Below are 24,966 nucleotides of genomic sequence, written 5' to 3' on the forward strand. Positions count from 1 at the left end.
TCATTTTTATCATACCGATGAAACATATATATACCAGCTACTTGTCGAAAACAACACAACGCAAAAACATCAAACTGCATGCATGCACCACTACTCTATAAGAACACATTTCCGTCGTACTTGCACGTCCAACTTCATTAGCCAAAAGTGGAATCGGAAGCGCTAACCCTTTGTAGTCCCAAGCGTTCTCAATTGTTCACACCAGAACGTACATCAACATTACTTTATTCAACTGCAGTTTAATGTATCTCTTGAACAATTTATTCACGAATATCCGAATGTCTTACAACCAAATATATAAAACACGCGTACAACAAGTAGCTGTTAGAATGAAATTCAACACTAGATCTACGGTAATTTATTGTACACTTCATTCTACTGCTCCCAGAAAAATTCATGTTCATTTATTCAAATCCTGGAAACCACAGATTTAAAACCGAACAATTCCGATACAAATCGTTGCAACTGTATCCATCAAAATCAATACTAACATTTACCAAACAATCTTTATAAAATTTAATATACCCCAAATTAGCGCGTTCCGTAAACCTAGCGCTTATCAAATCCATCGGTGCAGGACCGTAAAGGGTTAAACAAACGTGAACACGGTCGATTCACCTCGAACACGATGCACTGTGGATCAATGATCTCTGAGGCGCGCGACGCGAATGCACCGAACGCGTTGCATCGCGGCTCGCCGCGGACTGCGGTTTCCCGCGGCGAATCCGCGGGATCGTTGCACTGGTCGCCGGGGGAATTCGCGCGCAACCAGTTCCCCGCGTGTGTCCGTGTGCCGTGCACACGCGTGCATATCGCCACGCGACGTGCAAACCCGGGGATTCGCATGCACGTCGCGGGGCTGACTCTGCGCGGGAGCGGAGAGCCACGGTCCCGCCGCCGATTGGGCGAGCACGGGGGTAGAGGCGGGCCAATCCGCCGGGGCTGCAGCTCGCCTGCAGCTCGAGCACGTGCACCGCTCGCGAACCGGCACCCGTTGCATCGTGCTGCACCCGCGCGCCGCCCGACACCCCCTCCCGGCCAGGTGAGCGGATTCGCGCGCTAGGAGTGATGGCGCTGCTTTGGTCAGACATGGAGGCCGCGGCTCCGGGTGACTTCGATGCCTGCCGCCGTGAAATTTCTCCGCGAAATCGCGCCATTGTTGCGGTGTCGTTGATAAATTAAAATGTTCGGCGATTTTGTACTGATGTTTCTTTTATGCGACTTCGACAGATTGACAGGGTTTTAGATTTAGGAGGATTAAGTAGAATCGTTGAATACTTTTTGTGCGAATTGCTGACTGATTATAGGAAGATTGGAAAGGTGTTAAATTTTAGAGGATTAAGTGAGATTGTTGAATACTTGTTGAATTGCTTATTGAGTATAGAACATTGTATTGTATTAGATATTGTTTTAGGCATTGTATTAGATATATTTGTAAAGATCGTTTCCCCGCGTGTTCAAGATTAGGTCATCGGAGGTAACCAAACGAGACGAATGAAGTAAACGGTAACTGATGAAGATGACTTACCCTCGCAGAATAGGGTGACATCGGTCAGACTCTCGCTTTTGAACAAATTCGAGAACGCTGTCGCTAAGTTGCTGCCGAAACTATTCCACTTGAGACAGAACTGGTGCTGATGAGAGTCCATGATGCCACCCCTAGGCCCAACCCCGTGACCCTCGCCACCCCTGTCTCTGCCACCTTCGTGTGGATATTTTTCTTCCTGATCTCGTCCGTGCCCAACAGTTCGTCCAGCTGTACAGAAAATTATTTCAAATTCAATCTTCGCGCGATGACCAACCACCAAACATCTTTTTCTACTTCTCAAATCATCATCGATCGCAGGTAGCTCGAACTGGAAGTTCCTCGCGCGCCCGACGATGAATTACGAGAAGGAAAATCGGTCGACGGTTCCGCGATTAATCGGATCATTGGATAACGGATCGCGTCCTCCTGAAATTATTGTGAACAAACCGAGGAAACAGCAGCACCCGTTATCTGCGTTACTTGGGAACCTGGTTGATGATCGATCGCGTGCCTCGGAGGCGACCGAGGTTCGTTAATCGCGACCTCGCGCGCCAACGAATCCCTTTCCTCGACGCCCGTGGAAACTTTTGCCGGATTTCCGCGGTCCGTGATAAAAAAGCCACCAGGCGAAACCTACCGACGATGCTCAGGACCGTATTACCGTCCGTCCGTCCGGCAGAGTGTTTGGCGGCTCAACGGAGGCAGCACCGAACCGTCTGCTAGCACGCTTCATTCATGCGGGCCCGCGAACTGTAGTCGCGAACAGTAACCGCGAACTGATTTCCCAAAAAATGTCCGTGAAACCTCGATATATCGTCGAAACAGGATCAGCAAGCACCAATCTCAAGACCGAATATCCTCGAACTTAGCTGGCGCCGTTTATTTTCCCGTAGAGTAGCTAAATACACAGGAATAGTTTCTGTTCGCGATCACGACCTCGCGTACACGTGTCCACGCGGCACATAATCCACGAGGATCGTTCAACCGATCGAGCACTACGAAACGATCTTCGCCAACCAATCACGGGAGTAACGAGAAGAAAGCCTGCCGCGAGACACCGTGACAGTGGACACTGTTTGTGGATGTGCGAAAGTCGTGCACGGATCGATCCCCAGCGGTTCCCTCGCTGGTATATCCGAACACTGGTCGCGTGCACACTGGATGTACGGTGTCGAGAGTGTCGTTTCACCCGGCCGAAATCGAGTCACCGACTTGCATCGCGCATCGCCGCGGCGAAGAACGAATCACGCGTAACTGTCCGCCCGGTCGGTTGGTCCCACTCTATCCCCGTCCCTCTCTCGCTCCGTCTATCGCGGCTCTAGCCGTCCCTATCTATCCGGAACGGACCTTACGAGCGTTTCGTCTTCGTCGCGCACACACGCGCGCGCGCTCGGCCACCGAAGGAACAGATATACACCCAAGCCGCGCGGGAGGACAGTGCGTGCGACGATCGTGAGGAAACCGGCTGCTTGAGAAGCGAAAGAGAAAAAGAGAGACAGAGACAGAGAGAGGGAGAGAATGAGAGACGAGTGGATAAGGAGCCGTAGGAAAGGAGGGAGAGAGAGAGAAAGAGAGGAGGATTCAAAGACGTTGTGTGTCGGCGTAGTCCCGCGTCGCGGAGGAAAGAACGTTGAATATGGGTCATCGGTGCCGATGCAAATGCGGTTAGACGAAATAGTGTGTGAGAGTTCGGTGGTTTCCAGAGGGTGGTGGCTATAGTGGTAGTGGCAAGAGGATGGGAGGGGGCGGGGAGCCAGGTCGCGATTGTACCCGCGGATGGAGGAAGAGGAAAGCAGCTCGTGTAACAGTGGGTGTGGGGGGAGGGGACGAGTTCGAAGAGGAGGGACCAAGATCAGGAGAGGCGTGGGGGCAGGAGAAGGGAAAATAAGATTCGACTTTTTCGGGCGAGGGTGGGGCAGGGATTGCTTAAGGCTAGAAGTTTAGTTCGCGTGGTTCTCTTTGCCCCCTCCTCTGTCTTTTGCTCTTCTTGCCACTCTCTCCTTCTCTTTTTGCTCTTTGTCTAGCTACCTCACTTAGCCTGTCTCATCTTTTCCTCTATCATCTCTGTCTCCTTTCTTTTCACTCTAATTCCTTCTCGGTCTCTGTCCACCTTGCTTAGGTTATCTCCTCATCTTTTTCTCTATCATCTCTGCCCCCCCTCCATTTTTCACTTAATTCGCTGTCTCTGTCTTTCCCTCTTGCTTGATCCCGCGTTCTTTCCGCTTTACCCGCTCCCTCGGCCCATCGTCGGTTTCTTTCACGCTCTCGCATCCCCTCTAACGCTTCTAAGGTATCACGCATCCCCGCCACTTTCTAATCTAACACGTGCCAGGGCCGAAATGCGGATACGTGGCGCCACTTGGCAAGAAACGCGCGGACGTGGAAGGGACCTTTGTGTTGCACGGCCGACTTCATCGTCACAGGCCGCGCGCGCGATTACGTCACTGCCTGGTCGAAAGTTTAAGCGAACCAGCCGCGCGGACCCACGGTGTTCCCGATGCACCGTATCACGGTTTTCCGTGATTACTGGGGACGTATGGAAGAGAGTATTTGATTTTTTTTTTTAATTGTTTCTTCGTGCTCGCGGTGCAGGTTTTAGTAGTTCATTGCGCAAGTTAGTTTGACATTTAAGCTATTTCTTTTTATTTAAGAAGCTATAGTTTTATTTATTTAAAAATACGATATAATTGTATCAACAAAGTAAGTAATTCAAGTAATTGTTCAAGAAAGATTGTACTATAGTATGTTAAAGTTACAGAAACACAGTTCGTCTAAGAAATTCATGTAGACTGGATTACCCCAATAAATACACAACAATTTTAAACGAAAGTACAAAGAGAGACATTTCTCGATAAACAAGAAATCAATCAAATAGAACTCCACGAGAAATATATAAATGTTCGGCACATCACATGGAACCCAACATTGTTTATTTATTCACGATCGAAGGAAAAGGATCGTCCTATCCTTTCAAATTAAAAGCCTAACAAGAAAGCGAGTTCCGTTCCTCGAGTCAAGTACCCACGAAAATCGATATCATAGAGCATCCCCTTTATATCCCGTCAAACGCTTTACGAAACCGTCGCTCCGCATTAACACGCCTCGCCAATCCCCGGGGCCCGATCTCTCAATGATCCGTTACACCGGAGAGCCCGCGAAACCATAACGCGTTACTCAGCACATTTGGTTGTTTATGAAAATGAAGCGTAACGAATTCGATTTCGAAGACAGCCGATCGCCACCTAGAAGCGAAGTGTCACGGTGTTTCGTATGTTCGAAAGGATCCGCGCACCCCCGTTATCGAGCTAACCGCCCGATTGACTCATCACGTCTGTACCTGCCATATTTCAACAAGCATCATGAATATAGTGAAAATCTATTCATTAAGTTATCATGAATTTAGCAAGTACTTATTAATTAACTTATTATGAATAAAAAATGTTTTCTTTAAGATGTTATAACATGGGTTACGCCAAAATGTATTATTTGTGTTGTTATAAATAAATGTATCAGTTGTGTCATTATACGCACAGTTTTATATTTACATTAACATGACAGCATCCCCAAGCGGCGTGTATCCATATTCTGAACTATGTCAGCAGAGAACGTGCTTAATACTGTTAACAGAGTTAATCAGGAAAGAATTATTTTCAACTGACACGAACTATGGAATATTCAGATCTGTTGAATTCAGAGTAAAATCATCGTCACGAGATTATCTTGATATTATAATCCAAAAAGGATAAAGATCGCACACTTCCCGATTCCGACTTGATCGTTCCGAACCCAGCCGAAACTGGAAAAGCAAACGGGAAACGATCGTATAAACGAGCGCGATAAGGCAGTAAGGATGTAAGGCAAAAAGACATAGGTCACGTGATTGGGAAAGGGTATAAACCGTCTATGGGGGGTCGAAAATGCCCTTGAGCCAAATTAAACGAAGGATCGAGCGTGCGATAGCTTGCCGGGGAAAGACATTTTATGACAAGTTTCGATCTTCTATCTTGACCAGGGAGGTAACTACGAAGGTACCTAACTAAAAGGAAAAATCGGATTATCAAGTTTCGTTGCGGTTTACTTTTTTAATCGTATGCAGAAATTCTAGAAAAACATCTGTCATAATATGTCCCAGTAGTCACATTTTGTCAGATGCTTTTTAGAATTTTTGGCATGTGAGTAAATGGAGAAAACATGACTAAACTCGAGAATCTGAGTTCTGTTTGTAAAGTTTCTCTGCGACATATACGAATTTAACAGATATAAATGTATTACTTCTGTCGAATTCGAACTTAAATCTCATTTTTCGATTATTAACTGTTATACTTTAAAATAAACGTAGACATAGAACGTCCACGAAATGCTGCTCTTTTTCTAGTAAATTATTAAGGATAAAGTAGTTTTGAAAGAAATCATAGGGCAAGGAGTTAAGCAACAGATAGCACGCAACGCTGTCACTCACACTGACGACCCTCAAAGATTGTCCCAATAGAATGTTTGCAGATAAATGAGCGCAATGTGACCTACACATTCTTTTTTGGTATGAACACTCGCACTTAAATTATTCATATTGTTTATTCGGTATAATCTTCATTTAACCCTTTAAAGCGCGATATACGTTTTCTACTGCGCATCTATAAAACATGTGTTACACATATCTGCTGACAAAACGGAATATCTTTCTATTGAATAATATCTCAAGGTCGAATGAAAAACATATAAGTACCAAAAAAATGGCACATTTTTTATTCCACTGTACCCCAGAGAAATGATACTTTATCCATCGCTGATTGTTCAAAAGTCATTCAAAGGTCAATGATTAAATACCAAGAATCTCTTAACCAATATTTCAGTACCAATAACGGTTACAATCGTGAACTAAGTTTTCTTGAATAACGTAACGAACCAATTTTCATCGTTGTGTTCGTTATTTAAAATAAAATTATCTAACTGGTTTTCAAAACAAATATTAAAAGGATCTATTACTAGGTTCTTAGTAATGTTAAAGTGTTAAATGTCGCAATCAAGGGTAGTAACCGCACGTTTTACGCTGATTCGACAGATCCCAGGGCAACCAAGAAGACAAACGGATTTCCCCGCGGCGCTATTCGGCAGGCATCATGGAAAACGACGCCGGAACGTTCTCTGTTCGCTATAGAAACCGCGCTGCGCGACTCGACGGGCGCGCGTTCGACTCGAGGTCACAGAGCGAATTTACGAGCGACTGAGTGAATCGAGACGAAATGAACAGCTCGTGTCATTCTCTCCCGTTCTGACAATAAGCGCGATCCGATGTTCGAAGCAAGCTGCACGGGAAAGGTGGTAGAAACCGCCTGTGCCACCGCCTTTCAATGCCGCTTAACGCGAGCTTCACTCTCTGCCGTATTATGGCAACGCATCGATCCAGCCCTCTGCCTACGTGGAAATGATCGAGTGGAATGGGACAGTAATGCCACCGAATCGCTGACTAAGGGGTGTAGACCTAAAACTGTTACAGTCAAGCGCCTTAACGTTCCGAAGTCGATGATCCTCCAAACAGAACGAGACAGTTTCTGGTTTTTGAAGCTTGGTAGCCACTAGACGAATTGAATTCTTTTGATTAAGGCTTCAAGGTCGCGTGAAGGTCACCTTGATTCTTGTTTCCTTTTTGGCAGCTAGTTTCATAGGAATATGTGTATACAGAAAGTTTTCGAGTATGCAATGATGATAATGCCCGTACGAAGTGAACGATAAGGAAAACAAATGTTTATTTAATGTTTCTAATTGCTCGCAACGGATTATTTCATGGGCTAAATACAAAGCTTTGGGTATAGGTTTCTGTAATCGTTTGTACTGTAATGAGAACCTGCAGTACCTGCTTCTAAATTAAAGATTAACAGTGCTCTTTGTTCTTTATGTAAAACTAGGTCACAAAAGGTTGATAAAGGTTGTTAGAATGCTTGCGAAGAAAATTTCCACTGTTTACCACTGCTTCATTCGATAGCATGGTAATTCTTCAACTACCATCTTCATTAAAATTAATACTGAAAGTGTATTAACAGTAGGACTGTGTTATAAAATCAACATTAAAGATCAGTACAACAGACCCAACTGTTGCTAAAATAGCAAACTTAGCTATATACAGTGTACTAAATAAAAAAACATAAAGTAAATATATTTTCCAGTTAGTGGATCTGTTATCAACAATTTATCATCTCCGCGCCCTGTGGTGTTAGAGACAATCACGAAACGCCGATAAGTACGTCCCTGGTCCGCCAAAATTTAGTGTGCACTCCCTGCTCCGGCATTGCGTGCGTGCAAGAGGCGTCGAGCCTCGTGAGGGACGGAAGAGAAAAGGGGAAACAGCGTAGGAGTTGTGGGGAGCATAATGAGAGAGAGAGGGAGGGAGAAAAGCTCCGAAAGGAGAACAGAGACGGGCATAACACTAAAAAGTAATGAAAGGAAGGGGTACGAAAACGGGTGGGGAAAGTGCGAGAGAGAAGGTGGATGGAAATTCGAGCGCTGGAGGCAACGCTGCGTGACGCTTAGCGATGGGTACTCGTCTCGGTCCGGTGACTATTCAAACTAATACTTTGAATAAAAATCTAATATACTTTTCTAGTTATAAATATTCCACGTAGATAACGTATCTCAGCAATTAACCAGCAAACAACTTACTTTGCAGTGATCAAGTGATGAGTAGAAATGGTAAGTACTGATCAGACTCACCAACAAGACGCGTCAATACGTGACGTTTAATGCACATATCATATTGATAGAACTAAACGGTAATAATAAACAATAATCGAATACGTCAGTTATGATATAATGCCACGAATACTGATTGAATAATTTCAATATTTCTGAAAGGAGAGTTTCTTATAATATTCCAAATTGATTCTAATATCAGGAGTTACCTCCTACATAACAAAAACCACATATAATACCACAAAAAATCAACCATCATGGACACCAGTAAAAATACAAAGAAAAACAGAAGTTACATATCATTTTTAGCACAAAAGAATCCCTAGCGAATCCAGACACCACAAGAAAACAACTGTCAACGATAAACACACTTGAAGACTTAACAAATATCCCTAGCTCTTACTCTTCCCAGACATTGCAAAAAACCCGCCCACCAATAAAACCCTTCCAAACTCCTTAACCACTCTGATACGGACACGCGGCTCAAAGCCGTCGCTAGCAGCGTGCCACCGTGAGTGAAGGAAAGCGAAAGGAAGGGACGAGAGGCAAGAGAGAGAAAGAGAGAGAGAAAGAGAGAGACAGACTCCCATAAATAGAGATAGAGAGAGATAGAGAAGGAAAGAGAAAGCGAGAAAGAGAGGGAAGCAATTGAGGCAGCGGAGTTTGGGGCGGGGGATATTGCGTGTCGGGGGCGGGAGGATCGAGGAGGCTCAAGGTCGCTGCGGGGCCGCACGCGCGCCCCTGGCCACGCACACACGCGGACCGGTGCGTAACCCGCGCGCACGCACACGCTTGCGCGCTGCACCACGGTCCGGTGGGCGGGCAGGGGGCGGGGGCAGGGGCGGAGGTGCGTGCGTGAGTTCGTATGTGCTGCAGCGCACACGCAGCGCGCGCAAGCGCGGCTCAAGAAGCGTGCGCGCGCGCGTTTGCTCCACAGCTGATCGTGTGTGTGAGTGAGCCGTCTGATACAGCGCTGATTTCACGCGTGCGCGCGTGTGGGCGTTACGTGCGTGTGCGATTGTGTAAGTGTGTTTCGGCCAACGTAATTCGCCGGTTCTCCTACGCCGAGGCGTATTATGTCACCGGGTCCGGGCTACGGAGAAAACACGACGCGTTGTATGGATTTTTTTTCTCTTCTTCTTCTTCTTCTTCTTCTTCTTCTTCTTCTTCTTCTTCTTCATCTCTCCCACTCTGTCTCTCTCTTTCTTTCTCTCTTTTATTTTGGAATTCACAGAAAGTTGGGGAAGCTGGAAATTGAAGAGTGGCACTCCGGTGTCTCTCTGTGGTTGTTTGGGGTAACTGGAAAGTATGTTGGGCTGTTTTGGGTACTTGTTATGTCATCGTTGTTTGCGGTGAAATAATGGGTTACGGGATTGGGTGAAGATGACGGTTGGTCGGGATCAGCAGCTTTGCTACTGGGAGTCTATGGATAGGCTGCGCATGGTTTATGGAATGTGAACGATGAATTTTGAGAATTGTAAGGGGAATGACTGTTTGCAATTCGAGGAGAAAAGTTTGTTAAAGTGGTCTTGGTTATTAATTACTTATTCTGGAGGATGATCTTTGGTGGGTGAAGTACTGATTGGGAACAATAGTTGAACTATTTGTAGAACTTTAGGGTTTGTATTTTTTAAGGATGCTTTTGCTGATAGAAGTTATATATAATTTATAATACTGCGAATTCGCGATTCTAAATTCATATAATTATTTGAAACCTATAGGTTTCAGAACTGCGGCTGAATTAATGCAGAACTTTGATTAATGAAGTTGCAATGAGCAACGAGCCTTATCTTTAAAATTCTTTTCTGATAGAAAGACTCGAATCATGACTTTTTTTGCAGATTCAAAATTCTTTCTATTATCATATATAACATTAATTCTTAATCACAAAAAGTAAATTCTAACCCTCTTCAATCTTTTATTCTTTGATGGCAAAATTTGATACTATTTTTGCAAACAAAGATCTTATGAAAATTTAATGTGTATATATCGAAATTGGTGAAATTGGTGTATTAAGTATAGTTACGTTACCAATTGTTGCAGTTTCATGAAGTCTCTAAGACTTTGCTTCAGCAGTTAAGCTTCCTAAAAGTACTTCGGAAGGTATCGAAAGCTTTACACCCGCCAAAGCTACAGTGAGAGACTAAAGTACAAAACTAACTGCGGACATGCAGTTTAACATGCAGCCACGGACAATTGTCCCACTTAATTCTGACGCTGATAAAGTGCATCTTTATGCCGTTAACAATAACGCGTGGATGCTCGAGAAGAATGTAACATACGTGTTGCAGTACACGCGCCCGATGTCACGCACGCGCGGCGCTCGCACCCGTGTCGTAACTCGTTACATGCGAGTGCGATCGCCCGTAATCGCAATAATACGGTAGTCCTTGTCGTTCGTTCGTGTTGTCGAATTCAAATGGCGCTAAAGTCAAGGAGAACTCGAGAAAACGCAGTTACCGTCGTTAATTGCTTCACGATTACATACGTTAGTGTATCCAGATAATACGTTGAAGCTTTTCTCATTTAAATTGAAAATCGAAATTGTTTAGGAGACTAAGATGTTCACATTAATCACTTATGAAGCTTAATTTCTGAGATATAAACATACTTTGTTCCTATAGAACATTACCAATGAAGGATTAAGAAAATTGAATTCATAATTTTCTGATTGTCTAAATTCTTTATGCATTTTTCTTTTTGTTAACAAGTTTTTAATCATATGAATAGCCAATGACAATAATTTATTCTCTTTGCACTGAAGGATGAAATTTTACATACCGGTGAAAAAATAACAAATTGTTATTAGAAAAGGACTGACAAATTGTAAGTTTTGAAAGTGAAAATATGAAAATTATACAAAAAAGTCGTTAAATTTCCATTAATAATCCTATGTTAATCGCGAAGAATTTTTTCGTCGAGATGAATGGGGTTACACAGCACTTTGAATGAAAAATGGACGGCCATAAAATTCGTTGTGGAGTGATACTCGAGCAGGAAAATCGTGAACCCAGCGCAAGAAAATTGCATTCATCAGAGGAAAAATGTACGCGTCAATTACGGTAGAACAGAGATAGGTTTCCAGCAGATATCCCAGTACGAGAGCTGCTGTTGTTTTCCTCTCGGGCAGAAAACTGCATTAGTGCATTACGCTGCGTAGCTGGTAACTAAATTATTTTGTCAATTCAATTAAGACTACCGCTCGGTGGGCTGAATAGATAGCTGGAGTATGGCACTGCTTTGATAACCTATTCTATGAACCACTACCTGTGATCGTTGGCGAAAGCGAGAATGTGTATTTCTAGAAATAGATATAATATTTAAGAAAAACAAATAACTTTAAAAATTTGTAATAAAAATCGCTTTAAAATTCAACTACTTCAATCTTATACCTTAATCATGAAACACTCTGTACATGGAAGACAATAGTCGATACAATATTATATTAATTCATTTTTTCGTTAGATAAATAAAAGATACCTAAAACCAATTTGGATCTTAACAATTACTATTTGTCTTCCTTCACAATTATTAAGAATACACAATTGTTTTTTTTTAAAGAATTATTAAACAAATTGATTTATCAATACATATTTCAAAACATATTTCAATGACAATTTTAATAACTGCACACTTCCAATTTCTATAAGACAAAGATCAATCAATATGACTGCAGAAGTTCTAACGTTAACTTCATCCTTTAAACAGGGACGTGCGGACTCAAGACCTCTACATAAAATATCGTTAATTTTGAGGCCAGTGAAATTTTCGTTATATAGTCAATACTATAGCTACGTAGAGATATTTAAGTAAAAACAAATGAATACAATAGATTTTTTTATTACTTGCTACAATCGAACTACAAAATTAATCGGTAACTTTCAAACTTCCATATTTTCGCATCTTCCTTTGCTACTCAACTAGAAGTCACCACCAGAATTTTTATGCCAACGATGTGATTTCGCTGGATCATCAGTTTTAAAAAAACCTGTATAATATCAAAGACTAAGGGGAAATTATCGCCGAAAGAGAGTCGGGTGTTTACCATCCCGCCAGATTCCCCTATCGAAATCCGAGGAGGCTTGCAACGTCGCGTTAGAAGCCCGACCGCGCGCGCTCGGCACAGCATGAAGGGTGATAACGTTGTAGAAAATACGTTCCACGAAGGACCTGCCCCTGAAGCATAGTCAATACTGCAGCGAACGATGCCTACCGCAGCACTGTTTCCCCTTATCCGCCAAATTCTCCCCCACAGCTTCCGCCCCAGAATGAAAGAGAAAGCGAGAAAGAGGGAAATACGAGATTTGCGTGAATCCCGAATCCCAGCAATAATTGCCGAAGGGTAGAGAAAATGCAGAGAAAGGGTTCCTCTGATGAAAATTTCGAAACGAAAGTGCAGACGCTGCGGTCCGCACTGAAAGAACGGTAAATATCGTCCCACCGCAGTGAGATAAATTCGTGAGTAGTCGACCGGCAGCCGATACCGCATCTAAATGTAAGCAGAAAACGTAACAACGGTCAATGTACACAAGACAGTACGAAACAGATCGATTATCATCCCCCTTACACTGTTCTCGGATTCACATTTCTGTGTAATTATATTCTTTGTCATTAAGATTTAAGATAAATCAAGACGAATAGGACCAAAGGGCGAAACGGATAAAAATAAGGATATTGACCATACTTGTTACGTTGTTACAGAAATCAGCATGCTGACTGTTCATATTATTTCGTACACCTTCCCTACACTTGATCCAATACACCTTAAAGTGTTTCAAACTGTTGTTTGTCACTAGTGCGTGTTAGAATCGAAGCGAAAGTGTGCGAACGCAACGAATTTGTGGGTAGTCTAAAATACGTTATTCGGAATTTCACGTTTAAAATGACAAGCTAAGCTCGGAAATTCAAATGTGTTGATTATTATTAACTTGTGAAGTGTCTAAATTGAGTATTTAATGTACTTTAGATTTTTATATTGTATGTTGTTCATTTATCGTATCCACTTTGAAATCTTTCGAAATGGGGCTACTCGGTTTGAATCGTGCGGGACGAATCGGATCTTGGGTTTCCCTCACTTTTTCATGTCTATGATTATAAATATAATTATTTTAACAATAAAAGGCACAATAATAAAATTATCCGGGATTTTGGGCGAATCGGATATTTCTCACTTTCCAGTTTTCTACTTATAAGACGAAGGTTTACAAGTTTTTAAATCATTTTTGTCATTAATTTTGAAGCTGAATGTCTATTAATAAGAAATCTATGAAAAATGTTGATTCTAAGTTCTGACCATTAGTTTTTCGCTGTTAAATCTGAACTGATGCGATCGAATGGTCTATCCTATTATTATCGTGTGACGATTCAGTTTTTCCTTTCTTAATTAGATATTAAAAAAAAGGTGTTATCATTATTTGAGAACACTTCGTCGCAATCTACAATTTGGTCATCATTCTTTAAACGATTCTATTCCTTGTCTTGAGTATCTTAATAAAATTTATAACTCCTATATAAACCAATACATTTCTATTAACCTAAATACACGTAAAACAAATCAATACACGCAGAAGATTGAATTAATAATATAGAGTACATATTATTCGGGAGAAACTAAGATATCTACAATTCATACAAATCGAAAGTTTAATTATTAATGTCCAAAATGGTAAAATCAATTTCTCTATAATTAGTTAGAATTGTCTATAATTACCCGCACTTTTTATAAAAATGCACAAATATATTATTTCAATTATTGTACCGCCAGCAACTATCAACACCGCATCTAATGTTACGAAATGTAAAATCAAAGAATTGATGTTAAAAAAAATAGCACAACGAGAAATTCATAAGATTTCGTATGGTCTGCTTAATTTCTCAAATCCTAAATTTTAAACAAAAACTGTTACGAGCTCCAGGGTTGAAAAGAATTTCACGAACACTCATTGTCAGCCCTAACGTCGTTAAATTGAATGGGTCGAAGGGTTGCGCGAGACACGTGTCAATCTGGTGGATTTTAGGACGCGTTGCCGCTCCACGAACGCGTGAAGCGCGAGAATCGGTGCCACGAGGACGCGGGAAACGGTGACGAAATCGAATACGGAGACATTATGCTTGTGGCGATACGAGCGGCAAAGGAATCGACTCGACGGGGGAGGATTTCACGGTGCGCGCGGGAGTCGAAAGAGTAAACAACAAGTACACAGCCTATGGCGACGTGTAGTACAGCTCAATGTTTGATCCGATTTCGGCAACCCCAATCGTTTGATTCAACCCATTTTTCACTATCGGATCAGTTTGCAAATTTCGATACTTCTATAAAAGTGTAAATATAAATCCTGATAATTTCCATTCGGTCGTTTCTAAGGAACTTCTCTGAAGAGTTATATTCCTCTAGTTCTTTTGTTGAGTATATTTTGATTCCAGTGAAATTATGCGGTTAAACATAACGTTGTAATCATTGAAACAATTTCTAAGTGATTTTATTATTTAGTACATTCAGAGTAGGATTGGTTCATCAGAAATCAGAAATAAAGTCAATTTTATTTTGAAATTGTGATACTGACAGATCAGATTTCGTTAAGTTTAATTATGTTGCTAAGGAACTATTTGTAAGGTAAAACATGAAAAAGGAGCCATTCCCAGAGTAAAACAAGGTCATTATTCATACATTACACATTATCCTAAAACTACTACTTTGTATAGTTGATAATATTGTACATAATACTTGATACCTTTATGATAGAGTAACAATAGACCCTGACGAAGCATTTTTTGAAAGCTAGAACTATGTGAAGCCTAAAACAGAAATTAAACAAACTGGAACCATGGAGGCTCTATCTTTTCTGAAGATAGACAAATGACCGTCAAATACCGTTACTCGTACTGCACACGCATGTAAGTATATGCGAACGTGTGCACGTAGCACGTGCATGCGCTGCATAAGATTAAACAAAGGAAAGCAGAGGTGTACACGCATTGTAAATGGACATAACGGTGAGCCGACCCGCGGACCGATACGTGACCGCGTAAATATTCATTTAGTGAAATGAACGGTTAATGGGGAAGCGACAAAAGTTGAACTCGCAGTACCCGTGAGAAATTAAGAAACAGTAGTATAGAAGACCAGATCTGAATTTACAGTGGCGATTAAAGCGATGCGACCTTTTCGATGTTCGCGATGTTTTTTTTCTAAAAATTGCATTTGTGAACAGATTCTTTATTATACATATCCTGTTTAACATTAAAACTACCGAGCAATTAGAATGTCTTATTTCCAATTTTTTTATACAAATTAGAACATATGTTTCTCGAGATACAAAGAGTCTCCTAGTTTTGCATCCGTGTAAATACAAAAATTTAATTCAAAATCTTTCGCAAGAACGTCCTCATAATTCAAATACTTGCAAAATAGGAATCCTGAAGTGGGTCAATCTGACCTATCCGGTAATTTTAGTGTTAAAATGATTTATGTTAGTAAAATAAAAGGACATATTTAAAGAATGTAAAATGACTTATTTCAAATTCCGTAACAAATTAAAGTAACGATCTGATTCATTTCTCCCGCCATCCTAACATTACACGAACCGTAATTACATAGCAAAAAATTAAATCATCCTCCGTACAAAATCGAATCAGCCATTTACACAAAATCTTCTATATCACCGTGTTAAGGATAAGACATCTCACGCCAATGGAACAGTCAAATTTCATCAGTAGCACGACACAAGACAAACAACAACTACAACAAAAACTTCCGTTTCCACTAGCTTTACAAGCAACAAGTTACGATTAATGGGAAAACAAGAAGCACCACGACTAATAACAAGAATCCCGCCCAAAACCTTGTCTCCCAACAAGTAAGAGAAAACATTACCTAACGACGCCAGCGTTACGCAACCGCGTAACCTATCCTCGTATCACGAACAAACCATCAGCCTCGCTGACGGCCGACCAAAAAACGGTTCATCCCCTAGATCCCGGCGGGTTCCAAATATCCCTCGTTCATCCAGCGCGGCCGCACGCAATCAACGGTTAGGTATCGTAAACAAGATCAATCCCCGACGATCCTCGACACTCATCGTTGGTACACAACTATATATCCCCCATGCAAACCCGCCAACAACAGATCGATCGATCATCAATATGTTCCTCCGATACATGAACTATACACGAAACGACCAACACGAAATCCGAACGAAAAATGCCCTAGAAAAGAAGAAAATACCACGGGAAAGTAGAAAAGGTGAAACAGGTGAGCACCGTGTGTACCTGGCGGATGAAGCCACCATGGATTGACCAGGGATGGTTGTTGGTTGCCGTGGCCCTCGCCGACAGGGGCGTACATCCTCCTCCGACTACGTCACGCCCGTCACTGCCGCCTCGTGCGGCTGCACCCCCGACTGCCTTCAACCCATAACCCACCGCTCCTCCCGGGATTCCTGTCACTTCCCCTTCCTCTCCACGTACGCAAGAGGGTTGCAAGGTTACCGGCGAATCCCCTTCCGCCCTCTCGTCCTCTGCCTTCCCCCAGCGACGTTCCGGCCAACGGACCAACCACCCCCGCCACGGCTACCGCCAACCACCCCTCCACCATAGCCACCTCGGAGCGTGGTTCAAGGTGGAGGAACAGCCGCCTCCACCGTCGAGCGACGCACAACCAACCACCCCCGCCGGTTGCTTTTCCTACGCAGGCAACCGGCCAGCCAGCCAGCCGCAGCCATCACTTTCGTTGGAAAGTCCTCCGGGCCGTTACGAGGGCAGCTTCGTAGGCCAGGGCTGACGTTGCAAAGGACGAACACGATGAACTTCTTTTTTCCTCTCCCTCTACCTTTTTTTCCCTCTTCTCTTTCTCTTTTGCCTTTCCTCCCGCCTCCCACTCGCGGCCAGGCCCTTTTTTTCGGCTTTTTGCGCGTATATACCTTTTCTCTTTTCTCCTGCAAGCGCACCGCCGCCGCCAGCCCCCGCGCGCGACCAAGGCTCTCTTTCTCTGAATCGATAAGATAATTTGACTAGCGCGCGCCGTGCTGTCGGACGAAAAAGAGAGGACGAGGGACGCGGGAGCGGGCGGATCGACGAAATACACACCGTTGCTATGCAATCGGCGGCCGAGCCGAGGCTTTTGTTCGTGCGCATCCCCTGCGGACGATGGCGCGGGGGAGATTTTCGCTTTCGGCCGCTGCGAGGATCGAGGCCTCGCGATTTCGAGCTTCGGCTTTCTCCTGGTTCTGCTTTTTTAGAGGTGGAAAGAGGTAGGAGCTTCGAGCAGGTTGAATTCTTCGAGGCGATCCTTTTCGAGGATTCTGGAGATTTGATTGGTGATGTCGTTCTATCGGGGGATGGCTGCGGAGGAAAGCCTTCTCGGTTGATCGACGTCCACTTGTAGCGAGTGCCAAGCTATGAACGATGATACTCGGAGTATACGTATATGATGACGCAGGAATTGTTGTAATCTGATGCGCATTGAAGTAATAATGAGTAAAATAGATTTAATCTATGCTGGCAATATTAATTTATTACAGGCTATTGTATAACTCTTTCTACCTTGTGATTCGCGATCAATTTCTTCTAAATGTTGTGTTTGAAAGCTTATTACGTGTTAACTTGATCGTATAACTGTATGTATTATTCATTATTCATGTTTAATTGCATCCATGAAACATGAAAATTAATGCGATACAATAAAAATGTTTAAACTAACATTTCAAAGTTCTTCCGCAAAATCCATCACTCAATGCTATTTGAACAAAAATAAATAAACATTTGGTTGAAACAAATAATGATGACCAATAAAGAGCTGCAATTGCCACTTACAATACCGAGAATAATAGAGATATGTCGGACGAGTGGAACTAACGAGTCAACCTGTACCCGAAGGAATATCTGAATTGCCGAGGCGAAAAGGTGTCCGAAATCTGCTTAAAGCGTTTAACATATGCCGATGTTGGCAAGATACGCCCGTAGCTATTTTTCAACGGCACGCCGTGAACACCGGTGCACGAGATGCGTACTACATCCGCGATCTGGTAGTCAGATTAAGCAGGTGATACCGTGCATTTGGTTCACGGGCCGGCAGCCTCTGGCGTCAACATATTAATTACGAGACACTGTTGTCAAATACAACGTGCCAGCGATAAGAAAGTAATAAATGAAAAAAATTCCTAACGGGACGATACCTCGAACGTCACACCTTCGAAGCATTCATTTACATAACCGTCTTTTCTTAGAAGGATTAAATACAAAAATGGTGCTCCCAGAGGGTTGAAACCCTTAAAACAGCTGAACGCAAGAGCTACTAATACCAGGACTCCTCGACAACAAAAACAAAGTAACGAATCACAATTTTTGCAATTCAAATGAAATTCTAAAAAAATACCATTGCTTCAAATTGTTCATATCCAATTCAAGATCAAGTAGCGTCAAGAAAACAAAGTAACGAATCACCAATCCCTCATACGAAAATACAGAAAATAGTTTCCAAATCATTTGAAAAACGACCCAAACGAAACATCTAGAATCCACCGTACGTTTTAAATCGAATTTCACCGCGCGCCGTAGTTCCCCATTTCGCATACCCGAAATCGCTCGATAATTAAGCCAATGTCGAGCATACCGGGATTCCGACACCCTCCGGTTCGTCCAGAAACAATTTTTTCCGTCGAAGCATGAAAACCGCAGGGTGCATCAGGGGTTCGGAAGGGTACGAATCCTATATAAAATTTCACGGGGACACGAAAGCCCGTGTACGGGGAATTCCTCGCGCGCTAGGTACGTTACTGAAGGTAGCGTAGCCGCGCTGCTGGAGGGGAGGACAACCTTGCAAGCTCTCACACCCCTCGGTATGCGTAGCTGCGTCGGTGGTAGGGTCTGAAATTTTGGAGGTTGGCAGAATCGGCGGGCGCGGAGGGGATCGAAGGGCGAAAAGCGAGAGGGAAAGTAGATGAGGAGGGGAACGAGGGTAGGGAGGGAAGACAAGGGGGTAGGAGAGATGTCCTTGGGGGCGGTGGGCCGAAAGGGGGCGGTCTGAAGGGAGCCAGGCAACCTGCACCCGGCAACAGCCCCCGACCTCGGAAGAACTAATCATTAACCTCCTTTCACCCTCCCAAATACCGCTCTAACTCGACCACCTTCGCTTCACTTTCACCTGTGCCTCCTCCCTTTCTTTGCCTCCCACCCACGCGCGCTCGCTCACACCCTCGCCTTCTACGATACCACGGATCGCCCACGCTTTACGCGGTTACGATAACCTGGGCTCGCTTTCGCCGCTTTTTCACGGTACTCACTCCGATTTCGTTAGTACCTCTAACCGTTGAGCAGCCCCGGGAGGGATGCACGTCTTGCTACCCCCTGGCTGGTGATCCGCGACACGGTGCACTTCGTTTCTGCAGTCTTTTTCAGTTATGTTGACGTGTTTTGGGGTGGAACTGTTCGTCTCTTACTTTATTTATGATGAAGATTAGTCGGTTGGAGAGGGGGTGAGCATTATTTTCTTCGACCTTTCGTGACCGTCAACTATTTTTATTTACTCGCAACTATCTGATAACTTTATTAGGTCAAATTTGGGATTCGGTGTTTATTATGGTTAAAGAAGATTAGATTTTTGTTAGGTTTTACGGTGAATGCAGTACAACTGGTATTCTGAGTGGAAAGGGTTAATAAAGTCGGCAGTTATTAGAAGTTATGTTTAAATGAGGCTAAAATTGAAGTATAGGGCAAAATGAAATGTGTATGGATTAGTTGATTATTTGATTTGAACTATTGTATTTGTGAAGTTATAAGTAATTAAGTATAAGGAATGAGAATGAAATGTTACTTAAGATTTGATAGCAGAAACTGGAAATCCGAACGAAATGACCAACAGAAAAATGGTGTTGGAAAAGTCAATGGTATCACAATATGACTTAAAATTAGACACATTCTTCATTGCAGAAGCTTTGTAGGGTTTGGTATTAACAATTTATTATTAAGGTATTAACAATGATTTGGTATTAACACTGCTTATCGACCAGAATTTTTTTAAATTAGTGTTTTTCAAATCAATTAACATTGTATAAATTATGTTATTTTTCACATATTCTCTTCATCTGTGATGCAGCCATTTTAATACTCCAACTTCTAAACTATTCAACAAATTTTATTTAGGGTATTTTACATTGAAATGTCTTGGGACTAAATAGAATACACTGGAAAGGCTTGAAATCTCGAAGACGAGCAACGTTATAAGGTTCTTGTATATCTCTTGAGAATATCGGAGCCATTGAAAACGAGAAATAATAACGAAGTCGTTATATTGTTGCAAGTTTGAGAAGTCCTGTTTTGATTCTGATACTTGCTCTACCACTTTACGCACGGTCAGAATTTATTACTTCCTTCTTATTGAAGGAAGAGAAATGGATGCGCGATCGAAACTATTTTCAAACTAGTTTCGACTAGGAGTTTCGTTCGAGAAATTCACGGAGGGTTGAAGAGCCCGCAACCAACCCTGTTGCTGGGTTCCATATGTATACCTACGTTAAAGGTTGCATAGGGTGCAACTTTCCGAAACTTGAAGACTGCGGTGTACAAATAAATGCAAGCAGATCGATCAATAATCAGCGCGCACGTATTATTATGTCCTTTCTGGTGTGTTTAAATGGAATAAACAAATAACTTTTAATAAAACATATAAGTCACACGTAATTTTGCTTAAATCGTTGTTTCCTCGTCTCTGGCTGTTTGTCATGTTTTACCATTTACAATACGATAAACGAAATACGCCAAAAATGTTACGGTTCGCATGTTAATTAAAAAGAAATGATTGCAAGAAGTTTGAATAATTATCAATGTCTTATTATTAAATCTAGACATAGAAGAATAAACCATGAAAACGAACGTTAACACATATCAAGAATTATAGAAATGTAATTTGAAGATGATTCAAGATGATGATTCAGAATGATGATTCATTTTCCAGATTAGTTATGAAGATACACTCTACTTTAAGTCTCAAGCGACAAATGAAATTACCTCAACAAATTTTCTTTGAGCAAGTGATATAAATTGTTCAACTGATAAACAATTAATTCAAAAACGGTAATAAACGCAGAGAAAGTAAAATAATATAAAGGTAAAGATAAAAACCGAAAAGTGGTTGCAGGGTATAAACACGTTTCATTAGCCGAAGCATTATAGTGAATAACAGGCAGGGAGCCGAGCAGCAGAAAAGAATACAGCAACACGAGCATCATTAAGCGGCCGTTCCCTTAAATAATTCAATGGTCGGACGAGAGGACGATTGCCATTCGAACAGGTATTTCTGCGTGCAATCAATAGGACCAGTTATTTGAACGTATACACAAAGAGTTACACTGTTTTGTACGAACATACGGTAATCTTTGTTTATCCATCGATTATATCTTGATTTATACGCTGACTTTCAAATTGATAAGATCTACCCTATACAGCGAACAGTAAATAGTAAAGTAGAAATAATAGAACAGATAGTAGACCACATTAATATCTGTATGAAAATTTCAAATTGTTCTATAGATTCAAAACGCATTAACTATCCTCTCCATTCACTTTTCCCGCTAACTATTTTCCCTCCATAAATTTTCCAATATTCAATTTATCAACGCATTCGTCAATTCAAGTCAGCCACTAGTTCGTCCACAGATAATTCGTAAAAAAGTAATCTATTTCTAGCAGTATCTAAATAAGTGTATTATTTTGCACAGCGAGAGGAAAGGAAAGACATCGACAACATGCAGTGCACAGGAATAAAATTTCCCAAGCGGTGGTTCGACTGCACCTTAAACGGAATAATGAATCGTTGAAGAAGGGATGCTCAAAAGGAGGGAGCGAATGATGGAGAGAAGGAGAGTGGTATGTATGCATGTGCGTGTGCTGTGAGAGTGAGTGAGTGAGTGAGTGAGTGAGTGAGTGAGTGAGTGAGTGAGTGAGTGAGTGAGTGAGTGAGTGAGTGAGTGAGTGAGTGAGTGAGAGAGAGAGAGAGAGAGAGAGAGAGAGAGAGAGAGAGAGAGAGAGAGAGAGAGAGAGAGAGAGAGAGAGAGAGAGAGAGAGAGAGAGAGAGAGAGAGAAGAAGGAAAAGGGAAAGGAAGAGAGAGAGAGGGAAAGAGAGAGAGAGTGGAAGAGAGGAGAACGCGTATCGGCCGTGGGCACGCTCGTGCGAAGGTCGAGTCGGTGGCTGAAGGGTGCCCGGGGCAGCCGAAAAGGGGGACAAGCGGGACAAGATGCAACGCACATCTATTGATTCTCCTTCAGCGCGAAGGCCCGTGTGTCCCACTCACTTTCGGAAGCACCACGCACTCACGCTTTCCCTGGCGTTATACCCACGCTACTGGAAATATTAGGTTGCTGCACGCAAACCGCGTTTCCTTGCATCGAGCTATACGAATTTCTGTGACTTTTAGCAAGCATGGATAAATTCAGTTGAAAGTATAAAAGTACTTTATGCCTTGAGTCGTGACTCATTGGAAATACTTATCGTTGTTGGTTAAATATGAATAAATTTAGTCGAAGGGTAAGAGTGTTTTATAAATTAAATTCTGAATTACAAGTTTCTAATTAAATTTAAATTAAATGGTCGAACTTTATTAAATAAATAATTCTGTACGGTAACTCGTTACAAATGCTTGTAATTGTGATTAATAAGGAGCTATTTGCAGTCAATTTAAGTCCTACACTGTTACCTATTTTGTGAAATTAATATTAATAAAGAGGATACTAATGTAATAGGATTCTTTACGTTATAACACAATAGAGATTAGAATTGATGGGACATAAGCAGACTATGAATATACTATGAAATAACTGGAAATAATAACTAGAAAATTGTGATAAATTCATGTTAATTATGAATAATAAACTTACAATTAGAACGAAAGTATAGTGACTTGTAACACAGCCGAATACAAATTTCAAGTCATATTTTATTCGAGTTTACAATTCGAGTAATTATGTGACTAATCATGCATATATACACGTGCATCATCGAACGAATACGTCCCATAAAATGCAGGCCACGGTCTCCTTCTTTTCCAAGAAGAAGTGGAAGACGAAGAAGAAGAGGAAGACGGAAAAGAATGTGAAAAAAAAAGAAAGATGAAGGGGAACTGGATTTTGCAACCTCCCTTCCGTGCATTCCTACTGTGAATTTCCTTGGCCGGCTGCATAAAGAATTAGAACACCGGTACACGCGCGCAATAGCTATCCATAGACGCATACTGAGAATGAACCAAAAAAAAAAGAAGAAGAAAACGGGGACGTGTGTATAGGGGCGATAGGAGGAGGGAGGAAGCTCATGTTCAAAAGCCTTTGCACTTGCAACTTTGCTGGTCATTTGAAATTCTATGGGGCAGCCATCGGCTTGGCAAACACTAAACCAGATCGCGAACAGATATTCATTATTTTGAATAACAAAGTGTACGGAAGAAAAAGGGAAGAGAGCGGAAAAAAGGAACGCGAACTACTTTGTCGCCTTTATTCGAATGTTACCGAGAGGGCAATTATCCTGCGCGCAACCGAAGTGTGTACCGTGACGCGGGAAACACGAACCTCCGAACGGCGTCGATCGTTCTGATTGCTTTGTCGAGGGCAGCAGCAGGTTGTGATAAAGTCCTCATTAAGAGCGACTAATTAGTGATTTTAGTATTAAATTAGTACATACGACTACCTATCTATAGTATTATCTTACATACCTATGTCTTGTATTCCATAAAATACAGTTTCATTTTCTTTAATACACTAGACATTAGATAATTCTACTAGAACTTGATATTATATCTCTGAATAGTATTTTAATACAAATTAAATCTAAAATGAAAGTTAAAAAATTAATTCCCGGCCGGAAATGTCTTATTGCAAAAAATAGTTGACCGAATTTAGTGTCATATTGAATATAAAAACCACAACGGGTACCTAGAATGGTATAAATCTATAAGCGTACAGCACTTGATAATTAATTTTACACTATACGAAAGCGTCGTTTCACATGCATCTATTTAATATAATCGTCTCTTACCAAACATTGGCTTTAAGTGGCCACCGGTTGACGCAATTGCGCGATTTCGGTTCTTCTTGCGCGAACGAGTGAAATCATTTGTTCTAGGCGAGGTTCGCGTGAACGGCAGTGTAAACGAAATTGTAATAACAGAGTCCCGTAACGTTGACTTCCGATATGCACGGCCGACCTTAGCTCAGTGCCCGCTCCGAGCAATTATGATCTTGCCTTTGTTTACATGAATCGAAAGGCACGCAAGTACTGTCACAAAAACTGGCTTGCCCTGCTTGCGGGTATCCGTTAGCAGGATGCAAAGCACGATTCGAATGTACAGGAGTCATCGCGCCGTGGAACGTGCAGAAACACAAACATGTGCTGTTAAGGTTACAAAAACAATTGTTCCGAGTCGCCAAGGATTAGTTGTGTACTAAGAAACATTGTAACGACAATTCTTGCCACTGCTATGTGGAAGACTTTAAGGCCCGTACTGTATCGCAGGAATTATCGGAACAACGTAAAACTCATTGAATAACCTACTGTGCAAAATATTCGACGATTCAATCAATTTTGATTACTTATTTAACAACCCACCACTAAATTTCATTATTTATGTTTCTAATAATTGTGATTTATTAATATATAATATGCATAAGTTATTTGAAAGTGACATGAAAAATGGAATGCATCGATAACCTTGAGCAACAATAAAATTGGAAAAAATTGGTTATTTATCGTGTAACGTATCGAAAAATAAGTG

At 42.0% G+C, this 24,966-nt stretch overlaps 1 protein-coding gene and 1 long non-coding RNA gene across 4 annotated transcripts in view; both read right to left on the reverse strand.

The window, feature by feature from the left end:
- chinmo (Chronologically inappropriate morphogenesis) overlaps positions 1-24,966 on the reverse strand; it is a 75,925-nt gene that overhangs the window by 50,400 nt on the left and 559 nt on the right. The window contains exons 1-2 of one of the 3 annotated variants that reach the window (XM_031982789.2): positions 24,231-24,510; positions 1,529-1,756 (exon numbers count right to left, since the gene is read on the reverse strand). In XM_031982789.2, coding sequence (XP_031838649.1) covers positions 1,529-1,756; positions 24,231-24,237 — 235 coding nt within the window. In that variant the 5' untranslated portion in view covers positions 24,238-24,510. Of the gene's footprint in view, positions 1-1,528; positions 1,757-16,480; positions 16,603-24,230; positions 24,511-24,966 lie in introns of those variants that run through there. The other 2 variants (XM_031982788.1, XM_031982790.2) reach the window with 2 other exon arrangements.
- Positions 9,351-10,361, reverse strand: LOC143174991 (uncharacterized). The gene is made up of 2 exons (XR_012999545.1): positions 10,244-10,361; positions 9,351-9,511 (listed from the first exon to the last, which is right to left on the reverse strand). It is a non-coding gene; the product is annotated as an uncharacterized LOC143174991 (long non-coding RNA).

The sequence above is a fragment of the Nomia melanderi genome, chromosome 10 (genome assembly GCF_051020985.1).
Source record: "Nomia melanderi isolate GNS246 chromosome 10, iyNomMela1, whole genome shotgun sequence".
Taxonomy (NCBI): Eukaryota; Metazoa; Arthropoda; class Insecta; order Hymenoptera; family Halictidae; genus Nomia; species Nomia melanderi.